We start from the raw sequence: 24,969 nt of genomic DNA on the forward strand, positions 1-24,969 counted from the left end.
AATTTCACCAAAAGGGAACAATTAGTCAAAGCATTTTTATTTGTGTTTAGTGTAGAAAAACAGTGACCCAGGGTTAGCAAGAAAATGCCAAACAATGAAATGGTAGTCATCTTTATTTAATATTCCTGATTCCACAAATATAGACACTCAGCTAGTTCACTTCTAAATAAGTGCTGTTTCGGCTCAATGTAAGATGAAACTGAAATATAAAAATATAAAATAGTACTCACCAGAGAGGCAGCTTTTTAAGAGATGGTTTTAAGGAAAACCATTTCCACTGAATATCAATGCCATTTCATACATACAATAAACTGCGAAAGGCAATGAAACTTATTCTCTTGGTAATTTATTAAAAACACAAATGGATCTTATCAAGTATTTTAATTACCTGTTGAATATAACCTATGTTAAATTTAATGACTTCATTTAAGATATAGCTGAGTTATTCTTGGTAAGGCTACTCACCATCCATCATAACAGTGTAAGATGAACTACTTTTACAACTAGACAAGATCACACTTGGGTGCAGAGGAAGCCACACCCGAGCATAACTGCTGGAGTGGAAGGATAGCTCTGGGTGGTGGATATTAAGCTGTGTGCTTTATTCCTTGTTCCTCTGTGCTGCAAGTTTATGTCAACATAAAAACACAGTATTTAAGGGTAAAGGAAATTGCTCATGGATGCTTCAGACAATTAACACTCAGGAAAATAAAAGTAATAAAATATTTTCCAACCTGTTCCATTCTCACTGTCCCTAAAAAGGATTACAGAATTCAGCTAGATTTCTTGATGCGTGTAGTCAGATGTCAGTTTGAGTATTTAGGTAAAGGTTACAGCTACAAAAATGACAAACAAAAAGAGTAACTTTTTCACATGTGCTAACAAAAACATGTATGAATAAATAATGTGAAAACATTTTCTATTTACTGTTATTTACTGTTAGGCGAGGAAATGCCTTTTCCCCCTTAGGTTGATTCATTCTAAAAAGTAAAAAGGCGAATGTGAGAACCACTATGAATGCCCTCAGACTCTTGACCGAAGTCCGAAACTTTGTATTATGTACAAATATGGGCACAGGCAATCAAAACTTTGTCTATTCCTTTAACACACAACAAATTTATCTAGGTTCAGTAATAACCAGATAATAAAGGAACAGTAGTAAACCTTTATTACATGTAAGGTTAGCAAACCTAGACTTACTTTGGCCCAAGTACTGTTTGAAACTTTCCAGTGGATCTATCACACTCACATTCAAGTAACTGCAAAGCTTTTCTTCCTTGTGTGGGTTTTATGGATATGTTTGTTTAAAAAAAAAAAATAGGAACATCAGGTACTTACAGATTAAACTAACCTGTACTGGCAGGGCTGTGGGATTTTTCTTCTCTACCAGTAAGTAGCAAATGCTGAAATTCTGCTGCTAGTTAACAAAAACACAAATTGTATTAAACTAAGGAGTTCAATCCATATTTTAAAAAGTCAATGTGCATTAAGTTTCCTCAGAGCCTGTTATCAATACATTCAAAATCTTTCCCTAAGATTAAACAAAATTTATCTTTTGCTGGCTATAAAACTTTGAGCAACTTCGTAAGAATGAGCTAATAACAAATTTCTCAGGACACATCTTTGTTGTACTCCAATATATAAATTGATAGAAATCTTTACTATTCTATACAGGCAAACCCTGTAACTTAAAACCAGAATTTTAACAAACTGTATTTTTGATGTTTACATAGTTGATTAGGTAGGAAGGGAATTTCTAAATTAACACATAGATTCATCTACAGAAAAAAAACTTAAAGTCTTTAGTTTTAATAAACTAGATATTAGTGGCTTGTAAATTTTAATTATGAACTGTGAAGCAAATTGCTATGTATGAATATGTTAACAAAGCATTAATGACGGCTCATATTTCTCTAATTCAAACTTTAACAGTAGCCCTTCTACTAGACCAAGCAATCGAGAAAGATACTGCAAATCTGTCCACTTTGGTTTTCCGATTAGAAAACTGCTAAGCAGTGGAAAGATGGTTCAAGTGCTTGGACCCTTCCCGCCATGCAGGAAATAGGACAACTCCTACTCTGACCCACTCAGTCCCTAAGGTCATTTGTGACTGAACCAGCAGATGTAAGATACCTAAAGGACTGCTAAAGCTATTCATCACATAAAACTAAGGAAACTATAAGTAGGAATGCTATTCCTTTTCATTATATTTAAGTATAAATCTAGCATACAGGGTGTTTCTTTGCCACTAATGATGTATGTATAATACTCTCGGGAAACAATTTCATTTTTATCCCAACTGGGCATAAAATGATTTTTACTTCCAGTTCCTCAAATTTAACCAAAGGCAAAGACAAAAAGGTTCTTCAACCCAAGGTAAAGTTTAAAGGTCTTTACTTACAGAAACTCCTGACAAAAGTTGTAGTACATTACTAAAGCTGTGCCGCATTACCTTAAGCATCATGGGTGGCATCCATGCAACCATTAAGACAACTTACTCAACAGTGTTTCTTCTGTAATTGATTCTCATTAACAGAGTCTAGTAACTAAGTATATGTTGCTCACAGAACCTAGCCATGAAAGGCTCCATTTCAGAGAACCTGTGCTATTGTTTCAAAATTCAGCAACAAAATTTCACGTTGTAGCTCAAACTCAAGTGCTAACTTTTCTCATTTCCTATCCTTTCAATTGAAGTAGTTCTGTTAAGACCGTAGTTTTGTAAATTCAACATTGCAGAATTATCACATTCTACTCTGTGTAGGAGTATACAATACTGTTAAAATCACTGCTTGTTTTGGAATCACACGGAAAAATCAGGTAATTTCTTTTACTATTTAAAAAAAAAAGTCACAATTAAAGTATTTCTGCCCACAGATACCAAAACACTGAGGGGTTAAATAAAAGATCATCTTCACTGTTATGAGACAGCCAGCAAGAAGTGAATTGAGAGGATGTTTGCATATTAGACCTCTGCTTTCAATGGAAAAACCCTTCATTAGGGAAGAATGGCAAAACATTATTCACTGCTATATGTAGGTACATACAACATAAAACAAGATATGTCTGATTTATAGAAAACTTTAAGGCTCATGTTTCTAATTTATCCAATAACTACTATGTACTATGCATGTCTTAAGCAACTTATCAAACAAAAACCTCATCCCTGTAAAGTAATGTCATCCTTTCCTTGCATTTGCCAACACTTAGCAGTGCACAATTAGGCACCTGAACCACAGAATTAAAACACAGCACGCTGTATCTTAAATGAGGTGTTTGTCAGCTTCAATGTATTATGGCACCATTAGAACATTCTCCCCTCTCACAGCACTCAGGCAGGCCAAAAGCAGGCCAAAAGTATTTATTCCAATCGCCAACATTTGAATTAGGACATGTAAACTTAGAGATGTCAGTGTATTGGAGAATAATGGGTAAAACAGCAAACAGATCTCCAATTAAGAAGTCTTTAAAGATGTAACTACGTTATAAAATTATTCCTTATAAAAATACATAAATCCTTGTCCTTACACTTGGCTCAAACACTGAATGGATCAAATATAATCCTGGCTTGTGTTTTGGTGTCTCTTCCCAACTTCCTCCCTACTCCCCACAAATCATACAGACAGCCCGTTACTGAAACGCGGCTCAGTGAGGCTGAAAAGTGTAACATCCTACATCAATATACATTTTTGGGTCACATGAAAAACTAATGATAAACTCATGCTTATAGTTCCAAACTCTTTTATTATTTTTTGTCTATCAAATATGCTGTCCATATTGGTACACGCCACACAAGCACACACACATACACCATCTTGCCACTTTACACAGGGCTCTACATTAACATTTGCTCTAATGTGGTGATGTTTCAAAATATCAAAAAGTCACAAGCATTTCCATGACCTCTCAACCGTAATGCTCAATATGTAAGCTTGGGATTAAGAATGCAGATTTCAGTATGCAACACATTTCCAATGATTAAACTTATCGTTGACGTTAAATTTAATGGTCTGAGGAGAAAATTACCAGTAAGATTTTCCTAAAAACAAAAATGGAAATTTGAAACAATTCATACCTCCAAATCTATAACATCAATTTTGTCAATTTACTAAAGTTCAATGTAATAATACAAGCTTAACTGAAGCTGTTTAAGTACCAGGTAACGCAAAGTAAATTACATAAAATTACATATTCAAGTAGTAACTCTGCTCGTTAACACCACAATCAAACGTGAATATTAATATAGAGCCTTCTCTGCCAATAGAGTATAAAAATCCTAAGTTTACTTAAATTTAGGGGCCTTCACCAAACTTGCTGCAAGTTTGGGGACATAAATATCCAACAGCCATAAAGCTGTGAAAGCCCCTATAAGGAATAAAATAAATCCCACTTGCCTCAGACTGAACAGGGCAACACTGAGACTCAGCCTCAGCCTGTCCTATGGCAGGGCTATAGGAAGAAGAAAATTTTAATTTTAGAAAACATTACCCAATTAATTTAAAAGACATGCATTAAATTTCAAAAAAAAAAATCCCAATGATCAAGCAAGCAAAGGAAAAAAAATAATAGTTCTTAAAAACAAAACAAAACAAAAACGAACCCAAAACTACTGTCTACTACAATTCCATTCTGAACCCACACAATTTTGCTGGGAATTCCTCCCCAAATGCGTTCAAATTAAACACATGACTTGATCAGAGGAATAGCAGTACACGAGTATTTTCCCCCTTTCCTAATGGCAAATGCATAAAATTACCAAAATACTAAGTATTCAAAAACAAATGTTTATTCCAGCAGACACTCAAAATGTTGATCCTAATCTGCTGGTCCTATTATTTTCAAACAGCAAAAAAATGTACATGGTAGAAAACTAGTGCCAGAAAAAAAATGTTGAGGTCGTTTCTGCTTCTCAACCGTGGTATGTATCATAGTAGTAGACGGGAGGTAAAGCCCTAGCTGCCAGCCCTAGCGACCTTAACTAAAACCCCTACCCAAGTGTGCCTGTGCCTGATTACATTAGGTTTCACATGATCTCTGGGAAGGACAACTCAAGCTCTCCTGACCTCACCTATCCTTACGCAATCTGCTCATAATTCAGCTATACTATGGACCCCAGAAGCAATCAGGTAAAGATTATTTTCCAGAAGCTTAATTATGCTTTGATGCTTGCAAAAACCATTCTAAATAGAAGACCCACCTTTGCGTTATATGGGTATAAACATAAATTGTAAGCTAATCTTTTTAAAGTATCATGCAGTACCACTTTCAATTATAATCATCATTAAAACGTACAAGCCATGTTCTCTCCCTTTAGACACACAGAACAAAAACCTTTACCGGAAGACACTGGTTTACTCATTAAATTGCAGTCTGATCTCCAGCAGAAGACAATTTCCTGTTTAACCATTCTACATTTTACTTACGTCATTTTTACCCTGCGTTCCCTGCATTATCCGGCTCTGTACTAACTGTGGCTTTCTGCCAATGTGGACTCCAGTAATGGCCCAGATAACTACTCATGTGACCCCACCTGAAAACCTGGATTGAATTCCCAGATCTGAACTTGAAGCATTTGGGAAGTGGTTGGGACGCTTTCTCTCAAATACACAATTGGGGAGGGGGGAAGAGGCACAAATATTCACAAATTTTCATGGGCTTGGCAGTATGAAAATTGTACTGACAAATCTAAATATACATACTGAAATATTTAACTAGTATGTATGTTGGAGCAGATGCTTTTCCCAGCTGAGACACGACTTGGGAGACTAGCACATACGCCGGAGTGCCTGGGTTTATGTTCTGTGGGCTTGGCTGTAGGCAAACGTGCCTTGGTCACAGGGACGTTTTGAACTACCCAACTGCTTTACACCTCCAACTGTACTGCAGCACAGGAGTTATAAAACCAGTCAGTAAAATATAAGATTTAAAAGAACAGTCACATTTCATAATATTTAAATGTATCAAGTGTACCCATCACTTACACAGATAGCCACATATGGTTACACCATTTTTCAATATATGTTGAAGCCTCATGTGCTATCTGTACTTTCACATAAAAAGAAATGCTACCATTTCTTAAGTATTAATTCTGCAACTGGAAGAACTTAATTTCACTTCACTATTATTTTTTATAGGTAATTTCATAAATAACTACTTTGCAAAAGCTCAGAAAAACAGATTCAAAGGTCTACAAAAGCTTGCAACAAGAAATATTGAACAATCTTCTCTACAAATTCCATGCTGGAAAGTGGCTGACACTGTCATAGATGAAGGTTTAACAGTAAAGCTATCTAGTCTTATTAATAGGGTACCCATGCCATCCAATAAATAATGTAAACCCTGCAGGAAGAGAATGGCAAAGTATTAATTAGTTTTAGCCGCCCGAAGAAGACTTAGATTCCCAGTGTCACACCAAGAATGAATCGCATCAACCCATTACACCACAAGAAGCTATCACTGCATGCACCTAAGCTTCTAGAATTTTGCACCTGAAAGGCTTCTGAGGTCCATGCAGCACTGAAAGCTTAGAATCAAAAGAAAATGAACAGTTCTGGCACTTGGCCCTAAACATGTCAGCAGGCCAAAGTATTAAGTTTCACATTTCAAATTTTACATTCAGAAGCCCATAACTTCTGAAATAAAGTAACACCAAAAGTGATGAAAAGACGACACAATATAAAGATGTCATTTCCATTATATAGCGATTCCTATACATGAAAGATGTTCTGCTAACTATAGACCATTGAAATACATGTCTATATATATTATGCAATTGAAATCATGCAGCTAAGGAACATCTATTCAGTTATATGGCAATCTGCAATGGTAACTATAACTTTTATTATGTGAACATGTACTAGGGGCATGCATTAGTACAAACCTTCAGGCAGTGGTCCACAGCTGGGTTATGAATAAAAAGGCATGAATTTTTCTCTCTTTTTATTACAATGAAGTTTAACAGTACAGAAAAGTCACATGACCATGGTAGGTCAAATTCCTTAAACCCTGCAACATGAGGAATTCTAAATACATTAAATATCGTTACACATTCAGACTTCCAATGTACAGGTACTTGAACAGTTACAGCCCTCACCAAGCTAGGTTGGGGACATGAAGTCCAACAGCATTAGAAATGCTGCGAAGGCATAACTTTACAAATAGCAATGTAAGCTTACAGAACTTGCCTTTAATAAGGTGGTATGTTCATGTAATTCCAGCGCCTTCACAATTTTACGAACCAAATTTACTATACTTCACTTCTAAAAACCTAGATGAAACATGAAAAAGAAGCCATACAGTATAAATTGCAACCTCAGGAAAAGTTCCTGTTTATTATTCCAAATAATATTTCCCATGTAAATTAAATGTCCAATAGTTCCTGGTATGTGGGAAGATTATGTTTGTTAAAGTCACAATGAAGCCTTATTGACGGAAGCTTGGCTATATAAACAGCACAAGTTGAGAAAAGGTTTAATCTCCAAACCTATTAGACTGGATGAAGTAAGATCAGTAACGGCCACCTTGAGACATTACAGGAGGTCTCATTCCCATAGGAGGTCGCGGAGGTCCACCTTGATAAGGGGGTACCATTGGTGGTCCTTGCCCATATGGTGGCATAGCACCAGGAAGGTAGCCTGGCATGCCTTGATGATGACCACCATACTGACCTAAAAAACAATTAAAACACAGAAAAAGACTGAGTTGGTTCTACACCATATTTCAAAATACAATATATTTTTGTAGATAAATTTTCATTATTTTATATTTCTCAGAAAATTCACTCAATGAAACATAAAAACATCAATACCATGAGGTGGCATCGGGGGTCTCATTCCTTGTTGCTGGGGGATGCCTGGCTGTGGTGGCATCATACCTCCAATGGGCCCAACAGGTGGATTACCAATGGGAGCCTGGCCTGGTCGAGGAAGATTACGTTGATATTTAGGTAACTGGGCCCTTCTCTCTTCCTGAAAGTGAAAGTAAGCACAGCATGAAGTACCTGAATGCAGAGTTAGATTGTTCATAAAATCAAGCATATAAACTTTCTAGTTATAGAGCTGATCTATAAAATTTTTATATTTATTTTTCTAAAATGTACTTTTGGCTTCACAACATTGATAAATTGATTTATCAACAGTGCCCACTGGAATAAATGCTATCAAGGTCTGGCATATTCGTTTTAGCAAATAAACTACTTGATTTGGGTTCCAGATATTTGTAAAATCCACCCAACACATAATTTTAAAATGATGTATAAAGAGGTAAAAATTCAATTCACTATATTGTAGAAACTGGGGAAGGTGGTTGCTTCCAAGACCATAACACTCAGATTCATCTGGCTTGCACATTTTCTTCAAAATAAGGGTAAAAACCACTTAATAATTAAGTCAGAGTAACAAGCTGAATAAAACTAACGCTTTTCAAAGGTACAAAAATTCTACCATGGATTATCCTGACAGTGCTGGTAACAATTTAAAAAATTGAAAAAAAAATCAAAATCAGAAAACTTACCAGTGATATATCCTCATCTGGATGGATCAACTTACTGGTTGCACTGGTTGTTGTCAGCGTAGCTGGCTTACTTGTTATTGAAGCCGCTGGTTTAGCTGCAGTACTGTTTGTTGTACTAGTGGTTGAAGCTGTAGACTGTGTGTAAGCAGGGAATGTAGGCTTTGGGGGTTCTGTAGTTGTTGCAGGGGTACTATTTAAGGGCTTGAAATCTGTACCAACAGGTCCTTGAACCGCTGCTTGAGCCTGTAAAATACAACCCTTCATCAACAAAACTCCAAAATCCTGTAACAAATTTTACAACCAGAGTAAAGTATAAACAAGGCACCACCAACAAAACTTCACATAAAATTAACAAAAAGTGAAGTGATAACATTCCACAAAATTCAAGGTAATCCACAAGATAATGAAGACATTTAGTCAACATCTCAGCAATGGAAACAAGTGACAGCAAATGTTAAATTCTCAGATGTCTTCTACCTCCTCACCAAAAAATTTATAGTACTTTGTATTAATTATTCTAAGCTGCTGAGATATGGCATCACATACCATAACTGCATGTATTCCATTTCTAATGTTTTAAATTGTTGCTTAATCAATGTAACAAGCAGCTCAAAAATAAAGCTAAAAACTACAAACACAAGTGTGGACTACACACAGCAAGAATAGTTAGTGACAAAATACAGAAATGTCCTTTAGAACTATTTATAAATTATAATGCAATTCCCTCCGAATTAGCAATGGCCAGGTGTTTATCATGGACAAAAGGGTTAAATTTAGCAGGCTCTTTTAAATAAAATATATCAATAGTAATGTATTACTTTTCTAACACCAAACATTAACCATGTATACTAGGTCAATTTTACAACCAAAAGGAAAGCACTCGTTTGCATATATCAAATGTGATGCATTAAACAGCATAAATCCAAACAGCCTGACCACGCACCAGCTAATCATTGACCACTATAACGCATTTACTGCTTACATGCTTTTAACCCTTTAGAGCCATAAGTTTAGAGTACATTTTTGTTGTTAGTAATAACTCAAATTTTTAAAAAGTTGAAATTTTGATTAGCATCATTAATTTTACATTTAAAAACTAAACATTTTGAGGAATGATTTAGCGTTTAGGTAGGGTCCAAAGGGTTAAGTTATACAGCCATTTTAACAATTTTAAACTGCCACTTCCTGCGTACTTGTGCTGTGCTAGGAAACAGAGCTTTAGAAGATGCAGACAGACTTTCTGAATTGGATGAAGCTGTACTGGAGCTTGTTACAGGTGTCCCCATCTGTAGCATAAAAGAAAGGAAACAATGAAAAGTCTCCAAACCAATGGGTGAAAAGAAGCCATGTGGTAGACTTTTTAGTACAGATTGCATCCTTTGTAACAGCAAAATGTAATGCAATCAACTGTGACTTAGAGGCTGGCAATTAAAGCATCTACAACAGTGACAGCAACAGCTTAATTTTTTTTTTAATTTCTATACCAACAAATGTCAGTTAACCATAATTTCTTTTAAAGAACTAATATGTTCTGTATTCTGATTTCTCAAGAATGGTACCTTAAGCTGACAGTACAAGTTCATTAATAGTGACACTGCAATTCAATTCTTGTACAAATGACTCTACAAAATTTCACTCTCCCTTAACTAAAAGGTAATCATACATGTCTTTAATATCCACAAGCAATAATAAATTAAACGTTGAAAAGTGAAACATCAGCTAAAAAATAACTTAAATGATAAATATACATCCTAGTCTTAATTCTGAATAAAACAGAAAAGTTTCAATAATTATATTCATATTACATGCGACAAGCCAAATTTATGCTGTGTGGCGTTTTATAAAGTTTGGGAGACAAAATCACCAGGAAACACTAGTTTGACTAGGACAAAAACCATCACAAAATGCTGTTTCAGAATACTGCAATATAGTTTATCACTATTTTTAGAGGAACAGCCTAAGAAATTATATATTTGATTCTGGTCTCATGCCACTAAATCCAATAGGTTATTGGAGGACCTTCCAATGTCATCATATATTTAAAACCTTTAAAATTCGGGTTAATGTTGTAGCACAGTGGGTTATGAGTTAAGTCACTGCCAGAGGCGCAGGCATGCCATTTGTGCCAGTTTGTACTACAGATGCTCTAGTTCCAATCCAGCGCCCTGCTAACACACCAGAGAAAGTATAGGAAAATGGCTTGAGTGGATGAGCTCAGGTCCTGACAGAGTTTCAACCTCCTGACCTGGTCTGGCCCAACCCCAGCTGCTGCTCTCAACTCAAGACAGCCAGCACATGGAAAACCTCTCTACAACTCTGCCTCTTCAAGTGAAAAATTTTTAATAAGATAATTATAAAAAAATATTACTAGAGGGCCCAGCGGCGTGGCCTAGTGGATAAACTCCTCGCCTTGAAAGCCCCGGGATCCCATATGGGCACCGGTTCTAATCTCGGCAGCTCCACTTCCCATCCAGCTCCCTGCTTGTGGCCTGGGAAAGCAGTCGAGGACGGCCCAATGCTTTGGGACACTGCACCCGCGTGGCAGACCCAGAAGAGGTCTCCTTCTCTCTGTATATCTGACTTTGTAATAAAATAAATAATAATAAAAAAAAATTACTGGAGACTAGAGGCAGGAAAAAATACTCACTGGCTCCAATCTTTTATGAGGGGAAATGAAAGTGTCTAAATACAGAAGATATACCAATTTCATTATGTTTAGCAAAACTAACAAAAAATTGAAACAATTTCTAAGATTTCTATAAGCTACTGCAGTTTACACTTAAAGTAAATGTAAGTCAACTCCTTTTCAGAAGTTTACCTTACCTGTCCAGCACTGGGGAAAAGAGGCTTGGTTACTGGAGGCTGTGGTGCAGGGACTGTTGCTGTTGGTGTAGGTGGTCTATTTAGAATACCTGGTGCTGAAACAGCCTGTGCTTGTGTCATTGGAGGGATTCCAGGACGTGGGACAGGGGGAGGCATACCTACAGGAAAAGGTATTGCACAGATAGCTGCTGAAACATTTACTTCAGAAAGGGGGGAAAAAAGCAAAAAACGTCAACCTTCAAAAACACTTGCACTTTTCTCCCCCAGCAGTCCTGCCTCAAAATGTCTTCTTTCTTCTTTCCCAGGCCCTAGAAGTAGGGAACTGGAGCAGTTTTTGACGTTAATACCACAGGCAGAAGTCGATTCTAGTGCTCCATGACACCTGCTTCCAATGCTCATATGTATCACACTCAGTAAGTGCAAATCATCACTAAGTATAGCAACTAGGCTAACACTACTGCTTTGGCAAACACTGAAATATACAAATGAGTGAGAATTATTTCATTCATCTATTATATCAGAGAACTGGCAGATGGAGTATTGTTTCTCACCAGCAAAATTTACCTTATTTATTTGAAAGACACAGTTACCAAAGGAGGAGGGAAAGGACAAATCTGTCATCTGTTTAACTCCCCACTCTGCCACCACAGGACTCAGCCAGGCTGAATCAGAAGCTGCTTGCGCATGAGCAGCAAGCTGGGTCATCAGTGGAGCAGCAGAGACCTGACCCAGTGCCCATGTAAGATGCAAGTATTGAAAGGAGCAGCTCTAACAGCAATGCCATAACACAGGCCCCTTAAGTAATTTTTCTCACACAAATTCCTGTAATCACACAAAATAAAAACTTCTCAAATCTTACTGATCATTTTAAATCTCCTTTATACAACTTAAACCTTACTTCACAACAAATGAGCATTTTTCCTTATTTATTAAATATTAAAACATCTCAGCATCACACATGTGAAGCTATTTAACAATGGCTACATTTGTTTTCAAGTTTACTGCTACTTTGTTTTGTCCCTGTTATGTATTAAATGTCCCTTCACAATTTCCAACTATGCCATGAAATACAAACTAAATCTCAAGGTCAGCATGGTGGCTCAAGAATGTAGCCCTCAGTCCGCAGCACCAACATCCCACTGGGCAACACTCCATGTTCCAACTGCTCCACTTCTTTCATTTATTTTTAATAACTTATTTTTATTTGAAAGGCAGATTTACAGAGAAGACAGAAGTATCATCTGTCCACTGATTCACTCCCAAAGTGGCCAAAACGGCTGGAAATGAGCTGATCCGAAGCCAGGAGGCTCTTCCAGGTCTTCCACACTGGTTCAGGGTCCCAAGGCTTTGGGCTGTCAATCAACTGCTCTCCCAGGCCATAAGCAGGGAGCTGTTAAATAAATGTAGCCGGGCCATGAACTTGCCACCCATGTGGGATCTGGGTGCACACAAGGCATCCAGCTGTTGCAGCCATCTGGAGAATGAACCAGTAGACAGATATTTCTATCTCCTCCTTTGTAAAAATTTATACAAAAAGGACTCAGCTGGTAGCTTATTGGCTAAACTCCTTGCCTTGCATGCCGCAGGATCCCTTAAGGGTGCCAGTTCTAATCCCAGCTGCTCCACTTCTCATTCAGCTCCCTGTTTGAAAGGAATAAGACTTTGGCACCCTGCACCCAAGTGGCAGACCCAAAAGAGGCTCCTGCCTTTGAATTGGCTCAGCTTGAACCATTGTGGCTTCTTGGGGAATGAATCGGTCTCTTCTCTCTATATATGACTTTCCAATAAAAATACATAAACCTGGGCCCGGCGGCGTGGCCTAGCAGCTAAAGTCCTCGCCTTGAAAGCCCCGGGATCCCATATGGGCGCCGGTTCTAATTCCGGCAGCTCCACTTCCCATCCAGCTCCCTGCTTGTGGCCTGGGAAAGCAGTCGAGGACAGCCCAAGGCTTTGGGACCCTGCACCCACGTGGGAGACCAGGAAGAGGTTCCTGGTTCCCGGCATCGGATTGGCGCGCACCGGCCCATTGCGGCTCACTTGGGGAGTGAAACATCGGATGGAAGATCTTCCTCTCTGTCTCTCCTCCTCTCTGTATATCCGGCTTTCCAATAATAATAAAATCTTACAAAAAAAAAAAAATACATAAACCTAAAAAAAAAGATTTTTTTTTTTAAGCAAGTCTGATATTCTCGAGTAGTAAAATTTTTTCTGCATTTAATCTCCTCTTTGTAAGTTCTTTTATCAAAATAACTCTTTTCTTTAATTGAAGACTTAAGGCTCAGTTTCAACCACTGAGGCCATTTGGAGAGTGAATTGGAGATGGAAAGATCTCGTCTCAATTAAGTTTGCCTTTCCCATACAAATACTCTACTATTTTCCAATTCATAATACTCCTTAAGAATCAAACTACTGAAGAATAAAGCATCTAAGCTTCAGTGCAAGGCTCTGTGACTAATTTCAATAATTTCCAGCTAATTTTTTAATTTCAGTAATTTCAATAATTTCAGTAATTACTGAATTCAACCCCCAATATTATTATTTTTATTTGGGGAAGTCCCACAAATGCAGTAATGAGTGACTGCTCCCTCTCATGCCCCAAACAGCTGAAATAAGGCAGGAACTCAAGGCAGGTCTTCCACCTAAGCATCAGAAACCCAAGTACTAGAGGCATTACCACTGTTTCTCAGAGTCTCCATTAGCAGGAAGCTGAGATCCACAGCTAGAGCCACTGTTCTCTGGGATTTGTTCATCTTGGCTGACTTATGAAGTTACTAGCCAGGTCAAATGCAAGTGCCATTATACCACACCAATGCCCACATATCTACTGTCTATAAAGTGTTTGGCACAACTGGCAAAGTTGCAAACCAGTGATCTCACATAGTTCCAGGTTTGTGTCATAGTGGCTCTTCCTCACATCTAGTGCCCTGAAGGTGGCTGGGAAAAAGCAATGGAAGTGACCCACTGTTTGTGCCTTCGCCATCCAAAGGGGAGAACTAAATGAAGCTCCTGGATTTGGTCTGACCACAGCAGCCATCTGTACTCTTTCAAACAAAATTCTTAAAAGAAATTTAGTATAAAGCTTATCATATTTGAAAGAAAATTGTCTAAAATGTCATACCTGGTGGCATACCAGGCATCAGAGGTGGTATTCCTGGTCCAGGTGGCATCATTCCACCCATTGGCATCATTCTATTAAAAAGGAAATATCAGGAAACTGAAGTTAATTACAGCATAAATTAGAAAATGTCTTGGCTAAGGTCTGAAACAATACTAGACAAGAGATCCCTTATGTTGAAACCAGTCAAGCTGAAAGAATATATCACGCACTACAACAATCCTATCAAAAGCAACCCTTTGGTATAAATGCTATTAACTCTAACTTGGTTATTATACACGGCACCAAAGATGAAATGATCACTTATAACCCAATAATTATGTATAATTATGCTATGCAAAAAATAAATCCTCTATAAGAAAATTCTAAGTTTACCAATAAACCTAATTTTTGGAGGAAAAAAAGAGTCACCAGAAAAACACTGTACTTTCCTTAAGATGTAACAGGAGTCCTCATATAATATATGTGCAATTAGAAAGCAAAAATCGGGGCCTAGCAGTGTGGCCTAGTGGCTGAAGTCCTCGCCTTGAACGCCCCGGGATCCCATATGGGAACCGGTTCTAATCCCGGCAGCTCCACTTCCCATCCAGCTCCCTGCTTGAGGCCTGGGAAAGCAGTCGAGGACGGCCCAAAGCTTTGAGCCCCTGCACCCACGTGGGAGACCCGGAAGAGGTTCCAGGTTCCCGGCATCGGATCGGCGCATACTGGCCCATTGCGGCTCACTTGGGGAGTGAATCATCGGACAGAAGATCTTCCTCTCTGTCTCTCCTCTCTGTATATCTGACTTTGTAATAAAATAAATAAATCTTAAAAAAAAAAAAAAGCAAAAATCACCTTGGATTTCACTTGGAAAATATCCACACAAAATATATGCAAAAAGGAAGCAATGTACAGTTGTTGACTTTTCAAAGGAAAATCATTAATGTGCACTTTTGGATAATATGTTTTTGTTTTGGAGCAGGTAAGAACAGGACTATCAAACTCTAATAGACTAGGTTTTTTTCTCCAATAACAACTATGGTGCTGCATAACTTTAACCTATATTTTCTTACCCTTTTAGGTGCTCATATTCAAATATCAGCATCCAATTCACTTTAAAATCATATGCATGTCAATTTTAAGTTTGGGTTTTATGAGAAAGACAATTTTTATTGTAAAAAAAATGAAGCATGTAATTTGGCTGAAGAAAATATATATTCTCCAAATACTAACAGGTTTTACCAAGTCTCATTATTTTAGTGAGCTGGGGAAGAGTTGCACATAGAAAATGCTTTTAATGGATGTAATTATTCCTTCACAAGTTTTATTTCCTTCCTTTAAAAGAGATGTTATTAATCAGCCTGTAAATTTTTACAAATTTCAAATTGCAGGGGAGAATGCTTAGACAACTTCTGAAGTCAATTGAATAGATACCATTAAACACACACAAAAAATGACATCATTATACTTCCTGAATTACATTATGAATGAGATGCTTACATGTTTTCACCGCAAAATGACTGGGTGTATTTTCTCTGATGATGCAATCTGTGAAAATGTATGACAAAATCAAAATCTAACTGTGATTTTCAAAATACAGTGGGAAAGTGTATTGTATACCTCTCATATCCAACAATATTTAAGTTAAAGTGATGGGCAAGAGCACCTCATATAAAATGTTTCTGATGCTTCAACAAATCAATCATTTAAGAGTTTTCTTGTCACAACCACGAAGTGTCAGAGTTCTGAAACCTGAAACTCAGACCTACAACTACTTTAAATAAGGCCAAGGCAGTTGAAGCAGATGACTGCCTACACATATTCTGAGACCCACAATCTATTGTCCTCCAAGGCAAATTTGGATTTTCAGTGTTTGACCCTTTATGCGCCAAACGAAAGAGTAATAAAGCCCATTCCTTGTAGCAGCAAAAAATATATAATATTTCATTCATTCATGTAATACCCAAGTAGTAATGACCATTACTAGGCACAAGCCTGCATGGCAACTGAAAGGTTTCTTACCCAGGAGGCATTCCTGGCATAACAGGTGGCATTCCTGGCATCAGTGGAGGAACTCCCGGCATTAATGGAGGTATGCCTACAAATAAGAATGTCAAAAAAATCACAAATATTAAAGAGTTCAGTATGTTCATATCAGTAAGTTCAAAGAGTGCCAACTTTTAAGAAATCTCATGTGCTACCTGGAGGCATTCCTGGTGCTCCCGGAACTGGTGGCAGTCCTGGCTGTGCCATCGGAGGAATATACCCTTGCTGAGGTTGAACAGGCTGTGGTTGAAATGACGTTGAGGCTGCAGAATCATCATCATCATATTCATCAGAATCATCTTGTTGCTTCTTTTTCTGACTCTCTGCTAAAAAAAGTTCTAATTAACTCTTTCCACAGAGACCCAAAAAAAATCTAATCATGCTTATTATGACAGTCAGCAATGTATTCAGGGCAATGAGTGCTTCAGATTTTGTTTTTTTCCAAAACTACACTTTTTAATGTATGTTGGCAACCTTCCCCTATCCTGCAATAGGAAAAATACTTTTCCTGAGTTATTTTGAAAATAACTGTCTATTCCACCACAATTGGTATAAACAATAAGAAAGATTTTGGCCTTTTGGGGGGGGCAGGGGGTTCATAGGTGATTGACAGCTTCTACAGGATGTACAACATCCATATTGGGAGTGAATGATTCAGTCTCAGCTACTCACTTCTGATTAAGCGTCTTGATAATGTGCCTGGCTCAAATCAGATCCAGATAGAGCCCCTGGATCCAAGCTTGAGCCTGGGACAACTCAGCCTGGGCTGTTCTAGGCGTTTAGGGAGTGAACCAATGAAGATCTCTTTCAAACAAGCAAATAAAATCTTAAAAAAAAAAAAAAAAGCGGGAGGGAGTAACAGCTGAGGTTGACACTGTGCTGTATTGAATTAAGCTGTCACCTGCGCTGCCACCAATTCAAACCTGTGTACTAGGTCAGGTCCGGCAAGATCAATTCCTGACTCAACTATCTGCTAATGCGCCTGGGAAAAGTAGAGGCTGACCCAGGTCCTTGGGTCCCTATACCCATGTGAGACATGAGATTTAAAAAAAAAAAACAGCAGAAAACACCTTCTACCAATATGGATAATACACAACCTCAATTTCCAAGTCCAACAACAGCAATAATCACAAGATTCAAAGGAAAAACAGACCCTAGAAATTAGAATTCTGAATAAATCTACCATTTCATTTGCACCTGAGAACTGAAAAATGTATCATGAACACAGGTTAATCTTTACCTTGTGTTTTCTGTTCAAGAAGTCGCCGTCTTTCATCCATGTCCTTTTCTGGAATACCTTCCATGCCATATATTTCCAACTCTATGTCTGTTCTTCCAGGAATTGCATTTGGTACAGCATCTATTGTTTCTTTATGCACCTAACGTTTTTTTAAAAAAAAAAAGAATCCTACCATTAAAGCACAGAAAAAGCTAGATTTCACACACCCAGCCCCAATGAGAAGTCACATGGCTATGGCTGAAAACACAGGAGCAAGAACTGATGAGAACTTTCAGTAAGTATATTGATGTTCTATGGAGGTGATCATATCCAAAACCAGAACATGTATGATGCCCATCTTACAGGTTGCTATGAATATAAACTACATACATTAAAGCACTTGGTCAATTAAAAATGTCACTAACAGCTTTTCAATGGTCCATTTCTCCACATCCCTCTAAAACACAACTCCCTCAAAGCAGTCTAACGAAGCTTGCAGTCTTCATCCTCCTAGGAAACCACTCTGGGCAAAGCAACAAACGCTATTGTACCCTCTCCCTTGTGTTTGAACTCAGCTAAGTGAATCACTAGCACTGAAATCAGTTCCATTACTTGCTCCTTGAAAACTGTTCACTGGGTTCCCAGAACACCACTCTTATCTCTTCAGGAGTTCCTTTTCATACTCTGACCAGGTTAGTAGTAGCCTAGAATAGAAACCTCTTTCTCATTCAACCCTAGAGAGGATCAACTAATCTCATATCATAGCTTAGTCATTTTTGTAAAGTATGTTCCCAAATTTCTACAATTCCACTGAACACTTCGTAAGACTTCCTCAAAGTTACACAACACTACCTCTGTTGTCTTCATCTCTAAACCTATTCTTCAGTACATTTGATTTTGTTTGTCACATGTTAAATACCAGTCATCTTTAATCCGCACTTTAACACCCCACACATCTAAGCAATTAATAAACTCTAGTCTCTGTGATACTCAACTCCTACCTGGAATATTCTACGTCAACTCCTTCCACTGCACTCTGCCAGAATTAAAATCTAAAGAAAGTGGCCCACATTAGCCAGTGGGCACAAGGTGCTTCTATCTAGAATACTCCTGATGTGAACGCTTCCCCATTTGATCGGAAACTACATTTCCTTCCAATGTCTGCTCAGCTGTCAACTTCTCATTCAGGAATTCACAGCCCTCCTATGCATCCCATCTGTTTAGTTTTTGGCTTTAGTTAATACTGTAAGATAAATGAAGTATTTACAAAGTACACTCCTCCACAATGTAACTCTACATTTCACAATGGCAGACTTTTTAAAATTTTCTATTGTATATCTAAACACCTTAAATTGTTAAGTGGCACAACAGCACTACCCAATAAGAAGCTTGTTGTGATTAACATGTGTTCCCTATCTGCCTTATCCCAGCAGTCAACGGTGATCCACATGCAACTACCACTATGTGTTTGCACTACAAAGGAAATGGAATTTTTAACCTTCAAATATATATAACTATCTGAGTGTAGCATGTAGCAGACTCACATATTAATCCAGTATTAAATTCTGAGCATAACTGGATAAAAGGAATGTACACAAATTTATATTCACTGATTTTGCTTCATTTCAAAGGCAAAGAAACAGACTTGCAATCTGCTCCTTCACCCCCAAATATTCCAAACACCCAGCATACACTGGAAAGTCAGGAGCCTGCACAATGGCTCAATTTGCTAGTCCTCCACCTACAAGAGCTAGAAAACCATATGGGCACCAGTGTGTGTGTCCAGGTTGGTTGCTCACCTTCCCATGCAGCTCCCTGCTTGTGCCCTGGGAATCCAGTGTAGGATTATAACCAAGGTCCCTGGATTCCACAGCCCTTGAATTGTGTGTGGCCCATAGGGGAAGTGAATCAGCAGAGGGAACACCTCTCTGTCTCTCATCCCTTTAAATCTGCTTTTCCAATAAAAACTGAATAAATTTTAAAAGCAAATTAGACACAGCTTAAAAATAAAAGGGCCAAAGGTAAACGCACTACATTTGAAACATCCCTTGTAGAAGTGCAAGTTTCTGGGATTGTGATAGTTTCCTGTTCATGTGTCTGCAATGGCAGTAAGTGGTGGCCCAACGCTCAGATCCCAGCCACAAGTGGCAGACAAAGATGGAGTTCCTGGGCCTAGCGGCTAAAGTCCTCGCCTTGAACGCACCGGGATCCCATATGGGCGCCGGGTCTAATCCCGGCAGCTCCACTTCCCATCCAGCTCCCTGCTTGTGGCCTGGGAAAGCAGTCGAGGACGGCCCAATGCATTGGGACCCTGCATCCGCATGGGAAACCTGGAAGAGGTTCCAGGTTCTCAGCTTTGGATCGGCGCGCATCGGCCCACTGCGGCTCACTTGGGGAGTGAATCATCGGACGGAAGATCTTTCTCTCTGTCTCTCCTCCTCTGTGTATATCTGGCTGTAATAAAATGAATAAATCTTTAAAAAAGAAAAAGATGGAGTTCCTGTTTCTTACTTCCAGCCTGGTTCATAGCTGGTCACTAAAGCCAATTGGGGAGTGAACCAGCAGATGGAAACATCTGTCTCTCCCTCTGACCTTCACTTTCAAATAGGCAAGTTTTGGCAAGGAAAAAACAGCCAACTGACTTTCTTGATACTATGCATCCATCTATCTATCTATCTATTTTACAGCTATCTAGTTATCAGCTGCAAGAAATCAAGAATCTCAGTTGTCAAGCAGAAATTTAAGATTACAAGCTGAAATTGCCAAGATAACAAACGTTAAACAGTCAAAAGTATATTACCTGCATGCAATGAATAGCTAAGCCAGGTCCAGTATACAACTTCTTATGACATATGTGGCATTTAAAATGCTTTGCTTTTTGATGCTGTATCAAGATCTTCTCATCATCAAAATCTCTGTTACAATACCTAATTAATATCGTTAAGGCATCAAACTAGTTTAATAAAAATACATATTAAATGTATCATATGAGAACAGGAATAAATTCACGCATAAACCAACTAAAACCAAAACAGTCCTATAGAAAACTTGCTTTTGATATTTATCACACAATTAGAGATCACACTTGCCATAATTTCAGCATTTTCAATTTCTCAGAAGCACTTCTTCACTATTCCTAAGCAAGCATATTTCTGTCATCATCAACATATTTTATGTTCCAGTGTTTTGACAGATATGTTAGGGTTTTTTGTATTCAATACTAACATATATCAGGGACAGGAAACGTTTAGGAAATCCCCAATTTTATGTCACGACTAAACTAATCTCATGACAGAACTCGAACCGATAGCTAAAGACCAACAACAACAACAAAAAAACTCTAAGCTTAACTTCACGGTGTGAACAATGATACAGAATCTCAAACGAACGATCCACCAAGTTGAGTGCAATTCCCAATTAACCTGGCTGGCTAACTAACGAATGTACCTGAACACACCGAGTTGTTCAGTCGAGCTGTGAAATAATACTTCACCATCTCGACATTTCGTAAAAGCACAAAACAAAATTCGTGACCGATTTAAAAGCCGGTTTTTAGTGAGTATGAATAAATACACTTAAAAACCATTTAAAAAATATTTTTAGGTGTAAGGAAATATACTAATTTTTTTTTTTTTGGTGACCAAAAGCCCGGGAAGGGTTCGAGGCAGGGCCGGGGCGCGGGGAAGGCCCCGGGGAGGCGGACAGCCCCAGAGCCCCGACTCCGCCGGCGTCAGGCCGGGTGAGTCAGGAAGACGACTCCGCGCTCCGGAAACGTCTCGTCACCACACGAGGGGAGTCGGAGGCGGCAGCCCCGAGGAGACGCTGCCCTTCAAGGTGGGGTGGACGTCCAGGCCGCTTCCCCAGGCGCCCCGAAGCCCTCGCCCTCGACGCCCTCCCCAAACACCATCCCAGCCTGGAAACCATCCCCGTCCCCCGCCAGCATAGCCCAGGCCTGCCCGGGCGCGGGCGCCGCCACCCTCTCCGCCCGCCCGGCCTCGATTTCCAGCCAACAAAGGATACCAGCACCACGGCTTCAGCTGCTTCTTCTTTTTGCGACCCATGCTCGCGCTCGCTCTCTACCGACAAAGTAGAAAGGAAAAGTCAAATGGCAGAAAAAGCGAAGCAGTTTTTTTAAAAAATAGTAATAAAATATGCGCTCAGTTTCCCGGTGCAACGGCTACCACCGCGTCCCTCAGGAAACAGACACAAAATGGCCGACACCCTCGTTCGCGGCTCGGCTTCCCGTCAGGCCCCGCGGCCGGGGGGCGGGGCCGGGCGGGGCGGGCGGCAGGACGCAGGCGGCCGCCATCTTATCGCCTCGGCGTGCTCCGCCTCTCGCTTCCCGCCGTCCTGCTGATCACCCGGGGTGCTTGGGAACAAGGATCTGGAGACCATGTGCCCCCTAAAAAAGGAGAGAAAAAGAGCAAAACAGACTTCCCCGTGTTGTTAAAGGCGCGTTAAAAATAAGGGCTAATTCAAATAGCGGCTATTTCTGTTTCAAGTTTCCTGGGTGGATTCTCTTCGGCTCATTCAAACTCCGCACCTGGTTGACTTGGGGAAGGCCAGGGGAACGAGGCCGGGCGCCCCGGGGCACCTCGGAGGAGGGCGGCCCTCGCACGCCTTGGCACAGTCACTGGGAGGTCAAGAAAGGCCTTCTGAGGGGCAAAGAGGGTGCAGTGAGGGGAAGAAGGGGGGCTGTCTCACCAAGGGAGCAAAAGCTGCAGGATTTTGAGCCTGGGTTCCTGAGAAAGAACTAAGACAGTAGTCCTGGAGCTCATATCAGAGGCACTGTTGTGCGGACACAATCCCAAAGTTGGCAAGGAGGGAACTACAAATTCCTAGATGATTTGTATAAAGGTAGATTTACAGAGGGGAGGAGAAACAGAGGCGAAGATCTTCCATCTGCTGATTCACTGGCCAAATAGCCATGACAACCGGAGTTGAGCTAATCCGAAGCCAGGACCACTTGGAGAGTGAACCAGTGGACAGAAGGTCTTTCCTCCTTTCTCTCCCTCTCTCTGTATATCTACCTTTCCGATAAAATAAATAAATATTAAAATAAAGAACACATAGCATTTTATACCCCCGAAGTAACCAAGTGTCCTACAAAGCTCCCCAATCATTACCTTAGCTGAAGCTAGCGGGTTGTGGAATTAGTTTTCCTAATGTTAACTAAAGAAAGCCAGGAAAAATTAACACAGAAACTCGGCATGCTTTGCTCTGTTATTTACAACTGAGGAGAAAGGCTGAGAGGTAGGTATACTTTCTTGCTATTTATGACCAAAGGAAGCCAGGAAGGAGACACAGCACCAGGGCTTAGTATGCTGCTTGGCGTTCCAAGCTCAATCACTACACCATGTGTTCATGGCTTGTGATACACCTCCTCATCCTCTGAGGCAGTCAGCTTTTTTAATCTCCCTCTTTCTCTAATTTTCTGAAGCATGTTTACAGTTATTGCATGTTGATGATGATTTATGGTTTGGATTCGGAAGATTCGCCTCCAGACTATATAAAGACAATATTAGCAAACAAGAATTAGTACAAAAGTAAATAGCAATCCCGAACCCCCAAAACGAATAATAAAGGGATGTAACACAAATGCCATTGGCAATGCTTTCTAGTAAATGAGTACCAGAAATTTCTTTTGATTGTTTTTAAAATTTTCAGAAATTGAAGCCTCTAACTGTGCAATTTCAGCATTGACATTGCTACGTTTTTTTTTTTTAAGGTTTATTTATTTTATTACAAAGTCAAATATACAGAGAGGAGGAGAGACAGAGAGGAAGATCTTCCGTCTGATGATTGACTCCCCAAGTGAGCTGCAACGGGCCGATGCACGCCGATCCGATGCTGGGAACCAGGAACCTCCTCTAGGTCTCCCACACGGCTGCAGGGGCTCAAAGCTTTGGGCCGTCCTCGACTGCTTTCCCAGGCCACAAGCAGGGAGCTGGATGGGAAGTGGAGCTACCGGGATTAGAACCGGCGCCCATATGGGATCCCGGCGCGTTCAAGGTGAGGACTTCAGCCGCTAGGCCACGCCGCCGGGCCCACTTAATTGTATTCTAAGGGAAAAGATTTCTATTCAAGGGGACAGGTGTTACACAAACTTAAGTTCCAATCACACTTAAATTGTAACTGATCACTCAGTGGCAAAATGGCAGCTTCAACAATCTCAGGTTGTAGCTTAGAGTCAACCTGTCGCTGAGACTCCGTACATGCTTCGAGTCCCTTGGCCATTGTTGCACAAAATGTGCAGTTTGAACTTCTTGATGTAAGGCAACTTCTGCTGCCACCATGACTGGGATTGTAATGATTGCCAGAATGGCAGTTATCAACATTCAATGAATCTTTTTGCTCTTTTTTTCGGTTTTGTGATAAGGGGATATAGCATCATGGAGGAGGAAGATTCTTCCCTCCTCCATGACAAACAATAGAATCTGATGAATTTACATATGTCTCCGTTGTATCATTCACTTTATGTCATCATGATTGATCATCTTCCATTTTACTCCAGGCAGAGCCCACAGGGATATGACACATCCATAGGAAATATTAATCACTTGCCGAGATTTACATGAGACCCACTGTAGCCAATCAGTGCCAGAATCAAATACTGGTGTGTGACACCTGCCACTTCTGTTTATTATGGAACCACTGAATGCCATACCGGCTAGAATAAAAACAGCCTGTCCAGTATTCTTACTGATTTTATCTTTCAGGACTGTCATCCATGCTTGCCTCTCAAGCTATAGGCAATGATCTCCAGCCCCAATGCAATATTGGAACTGCTTCTGAGACTAATTCATACTCTCCTGAAGCACAGTTCCTTCTTGGGCCTGGGGCAATAGCCTTGAATACAGAGGGATCCCACATGGGGGGGGTCCCATTTCCATCCAGCTCCCTCCTGTGGCCTGGGAAAGCAGTCGAGGACCAGGACGGCCCAAAGCCTTGGGACCCTGTACCTGCGTGGAAGACCCAGAAGAAGCTCCTGGCTCCTGGTTTCTGATTGGCTCAGCTCCAGCCATTGCGGCCGCTTGGGAAGTAAATCATCGGATGAAAGATCTTCCTCTCTTTCTCTCCTCTCTATATATCTGCCTTTCCAATAAAAATAAATCATTCTTAAAAAAAAAAAAAGACCAGTTCCTTCTTGCTTGGGTATTAATGGCCTTCACTCATCAATAAGACCCAGAAGCCATGTAGAATCACTAACATACACAGGTATAGCGTGATCCCAGCAGGTAGTAGGCCAATTTAAGGGAAAGAGTGAAACATGAACACA

At 39.7% G+C, this 24,969-nt stretch overlaps 1 protein-coding gene across 11 annotated transcripts; it reads right to left on the reverse strand.

Annotated features, from left to right (window-relative positions):
• Positions 1–1,334: 1,334 nt before the first annotated feature.
• Positions 1,335–21,809, reverse strand: ZNF207 (zinc finger protein 207). 11 transcript variants are annotated; one of them, XR_009246885.1, is made up of 14 exons: positions 21,711–21,809; positions 20,491–20,617; positions 17,712–17,850; positions 16,627–16,797; positions 16,448–16,523; positions 15,926–15,973; positions 14,450–14,520; positions 11,332–11,489; positions 9,702–9,794; positions 8,509–8,751; positions 7,805–7,964; positions 7,481–7,664; positions 4,392–4,446; positions 1,335–1,414 (listed from the first exon to the last, which is right to left on the reverse strand). XR_009246885.1 is itself a non-coding variant. In XM_058675213.1 (13 exons), the coding sequence occupies exons 1-12, from the start codon at positions 21,749–21,751 to the stop codon at positions 7,504–7,506; spliced, it is 1,488 nt and encodes a 495-aa protein (XP_058531196.1). In that variant the 5' UTR covers positions 21,752–21,809; the 3' UTR covers positions 6,821–7,264; positions 7,481–7,503. The 11 variants fall into 11 exon arrangements, 8 of the variants coding, with proteins under 8 accessions (XP_058531196.1, XP_058531197.1, XP_058531195.1 ...); XR_009246884.1 differs by having other exon boundaries at positions 1,335–1,417; XR_009246883.1 differs by lacking the exon at positions 1,335–1,414 and adding an exon at positions 7,182–7,264 and having other exon boundaries at positions 3,722–4,446.
• Positions 21,810–24,969: the final 3,160 nt, after the last annotated feature.

The sequence above is a fragment of the Ochotona princeps genome, chromosome 17 (assembly GCF_030435755.1).
Source record: "Ochotona princeps isolate mOchPri1 chromosome 17, mOchPri1.hap1, whole genome shotgun sequence".
In the NCBI taxonomy this organism is placed as follows: Eukaryota; Metazoa; Chordata; class Mammalia; order Lagomorpha; family Ochotonidae; genus Ochotona; species Ochotona princeps.

Excerpts from the sequence above, each read along its gene's own strand:
- ZNF207 (XM_058675213.1), bottom strand. The coding sequence starts at position 21,751 with ATGGGTCGCAAAAAGAAGAAGCAGCTGAAGCCGTGGTGCTG. Across the intron at positions 20,618-21,710 it reads CAGCTGAAGCCGTGGTGCTG|GTATTGTAACAGAGATTTTG; the intron begins GTATCCTTTGTT and ends GATATTAATTAG. Across the intron at positions 15,974-16,447 it reads ATGCCAGGAATGCCTCCTGG|ATTGCATCATCAGAGAAAAT; the intron begins GTAAGAAACCTT and ends ACATTTTCACAG.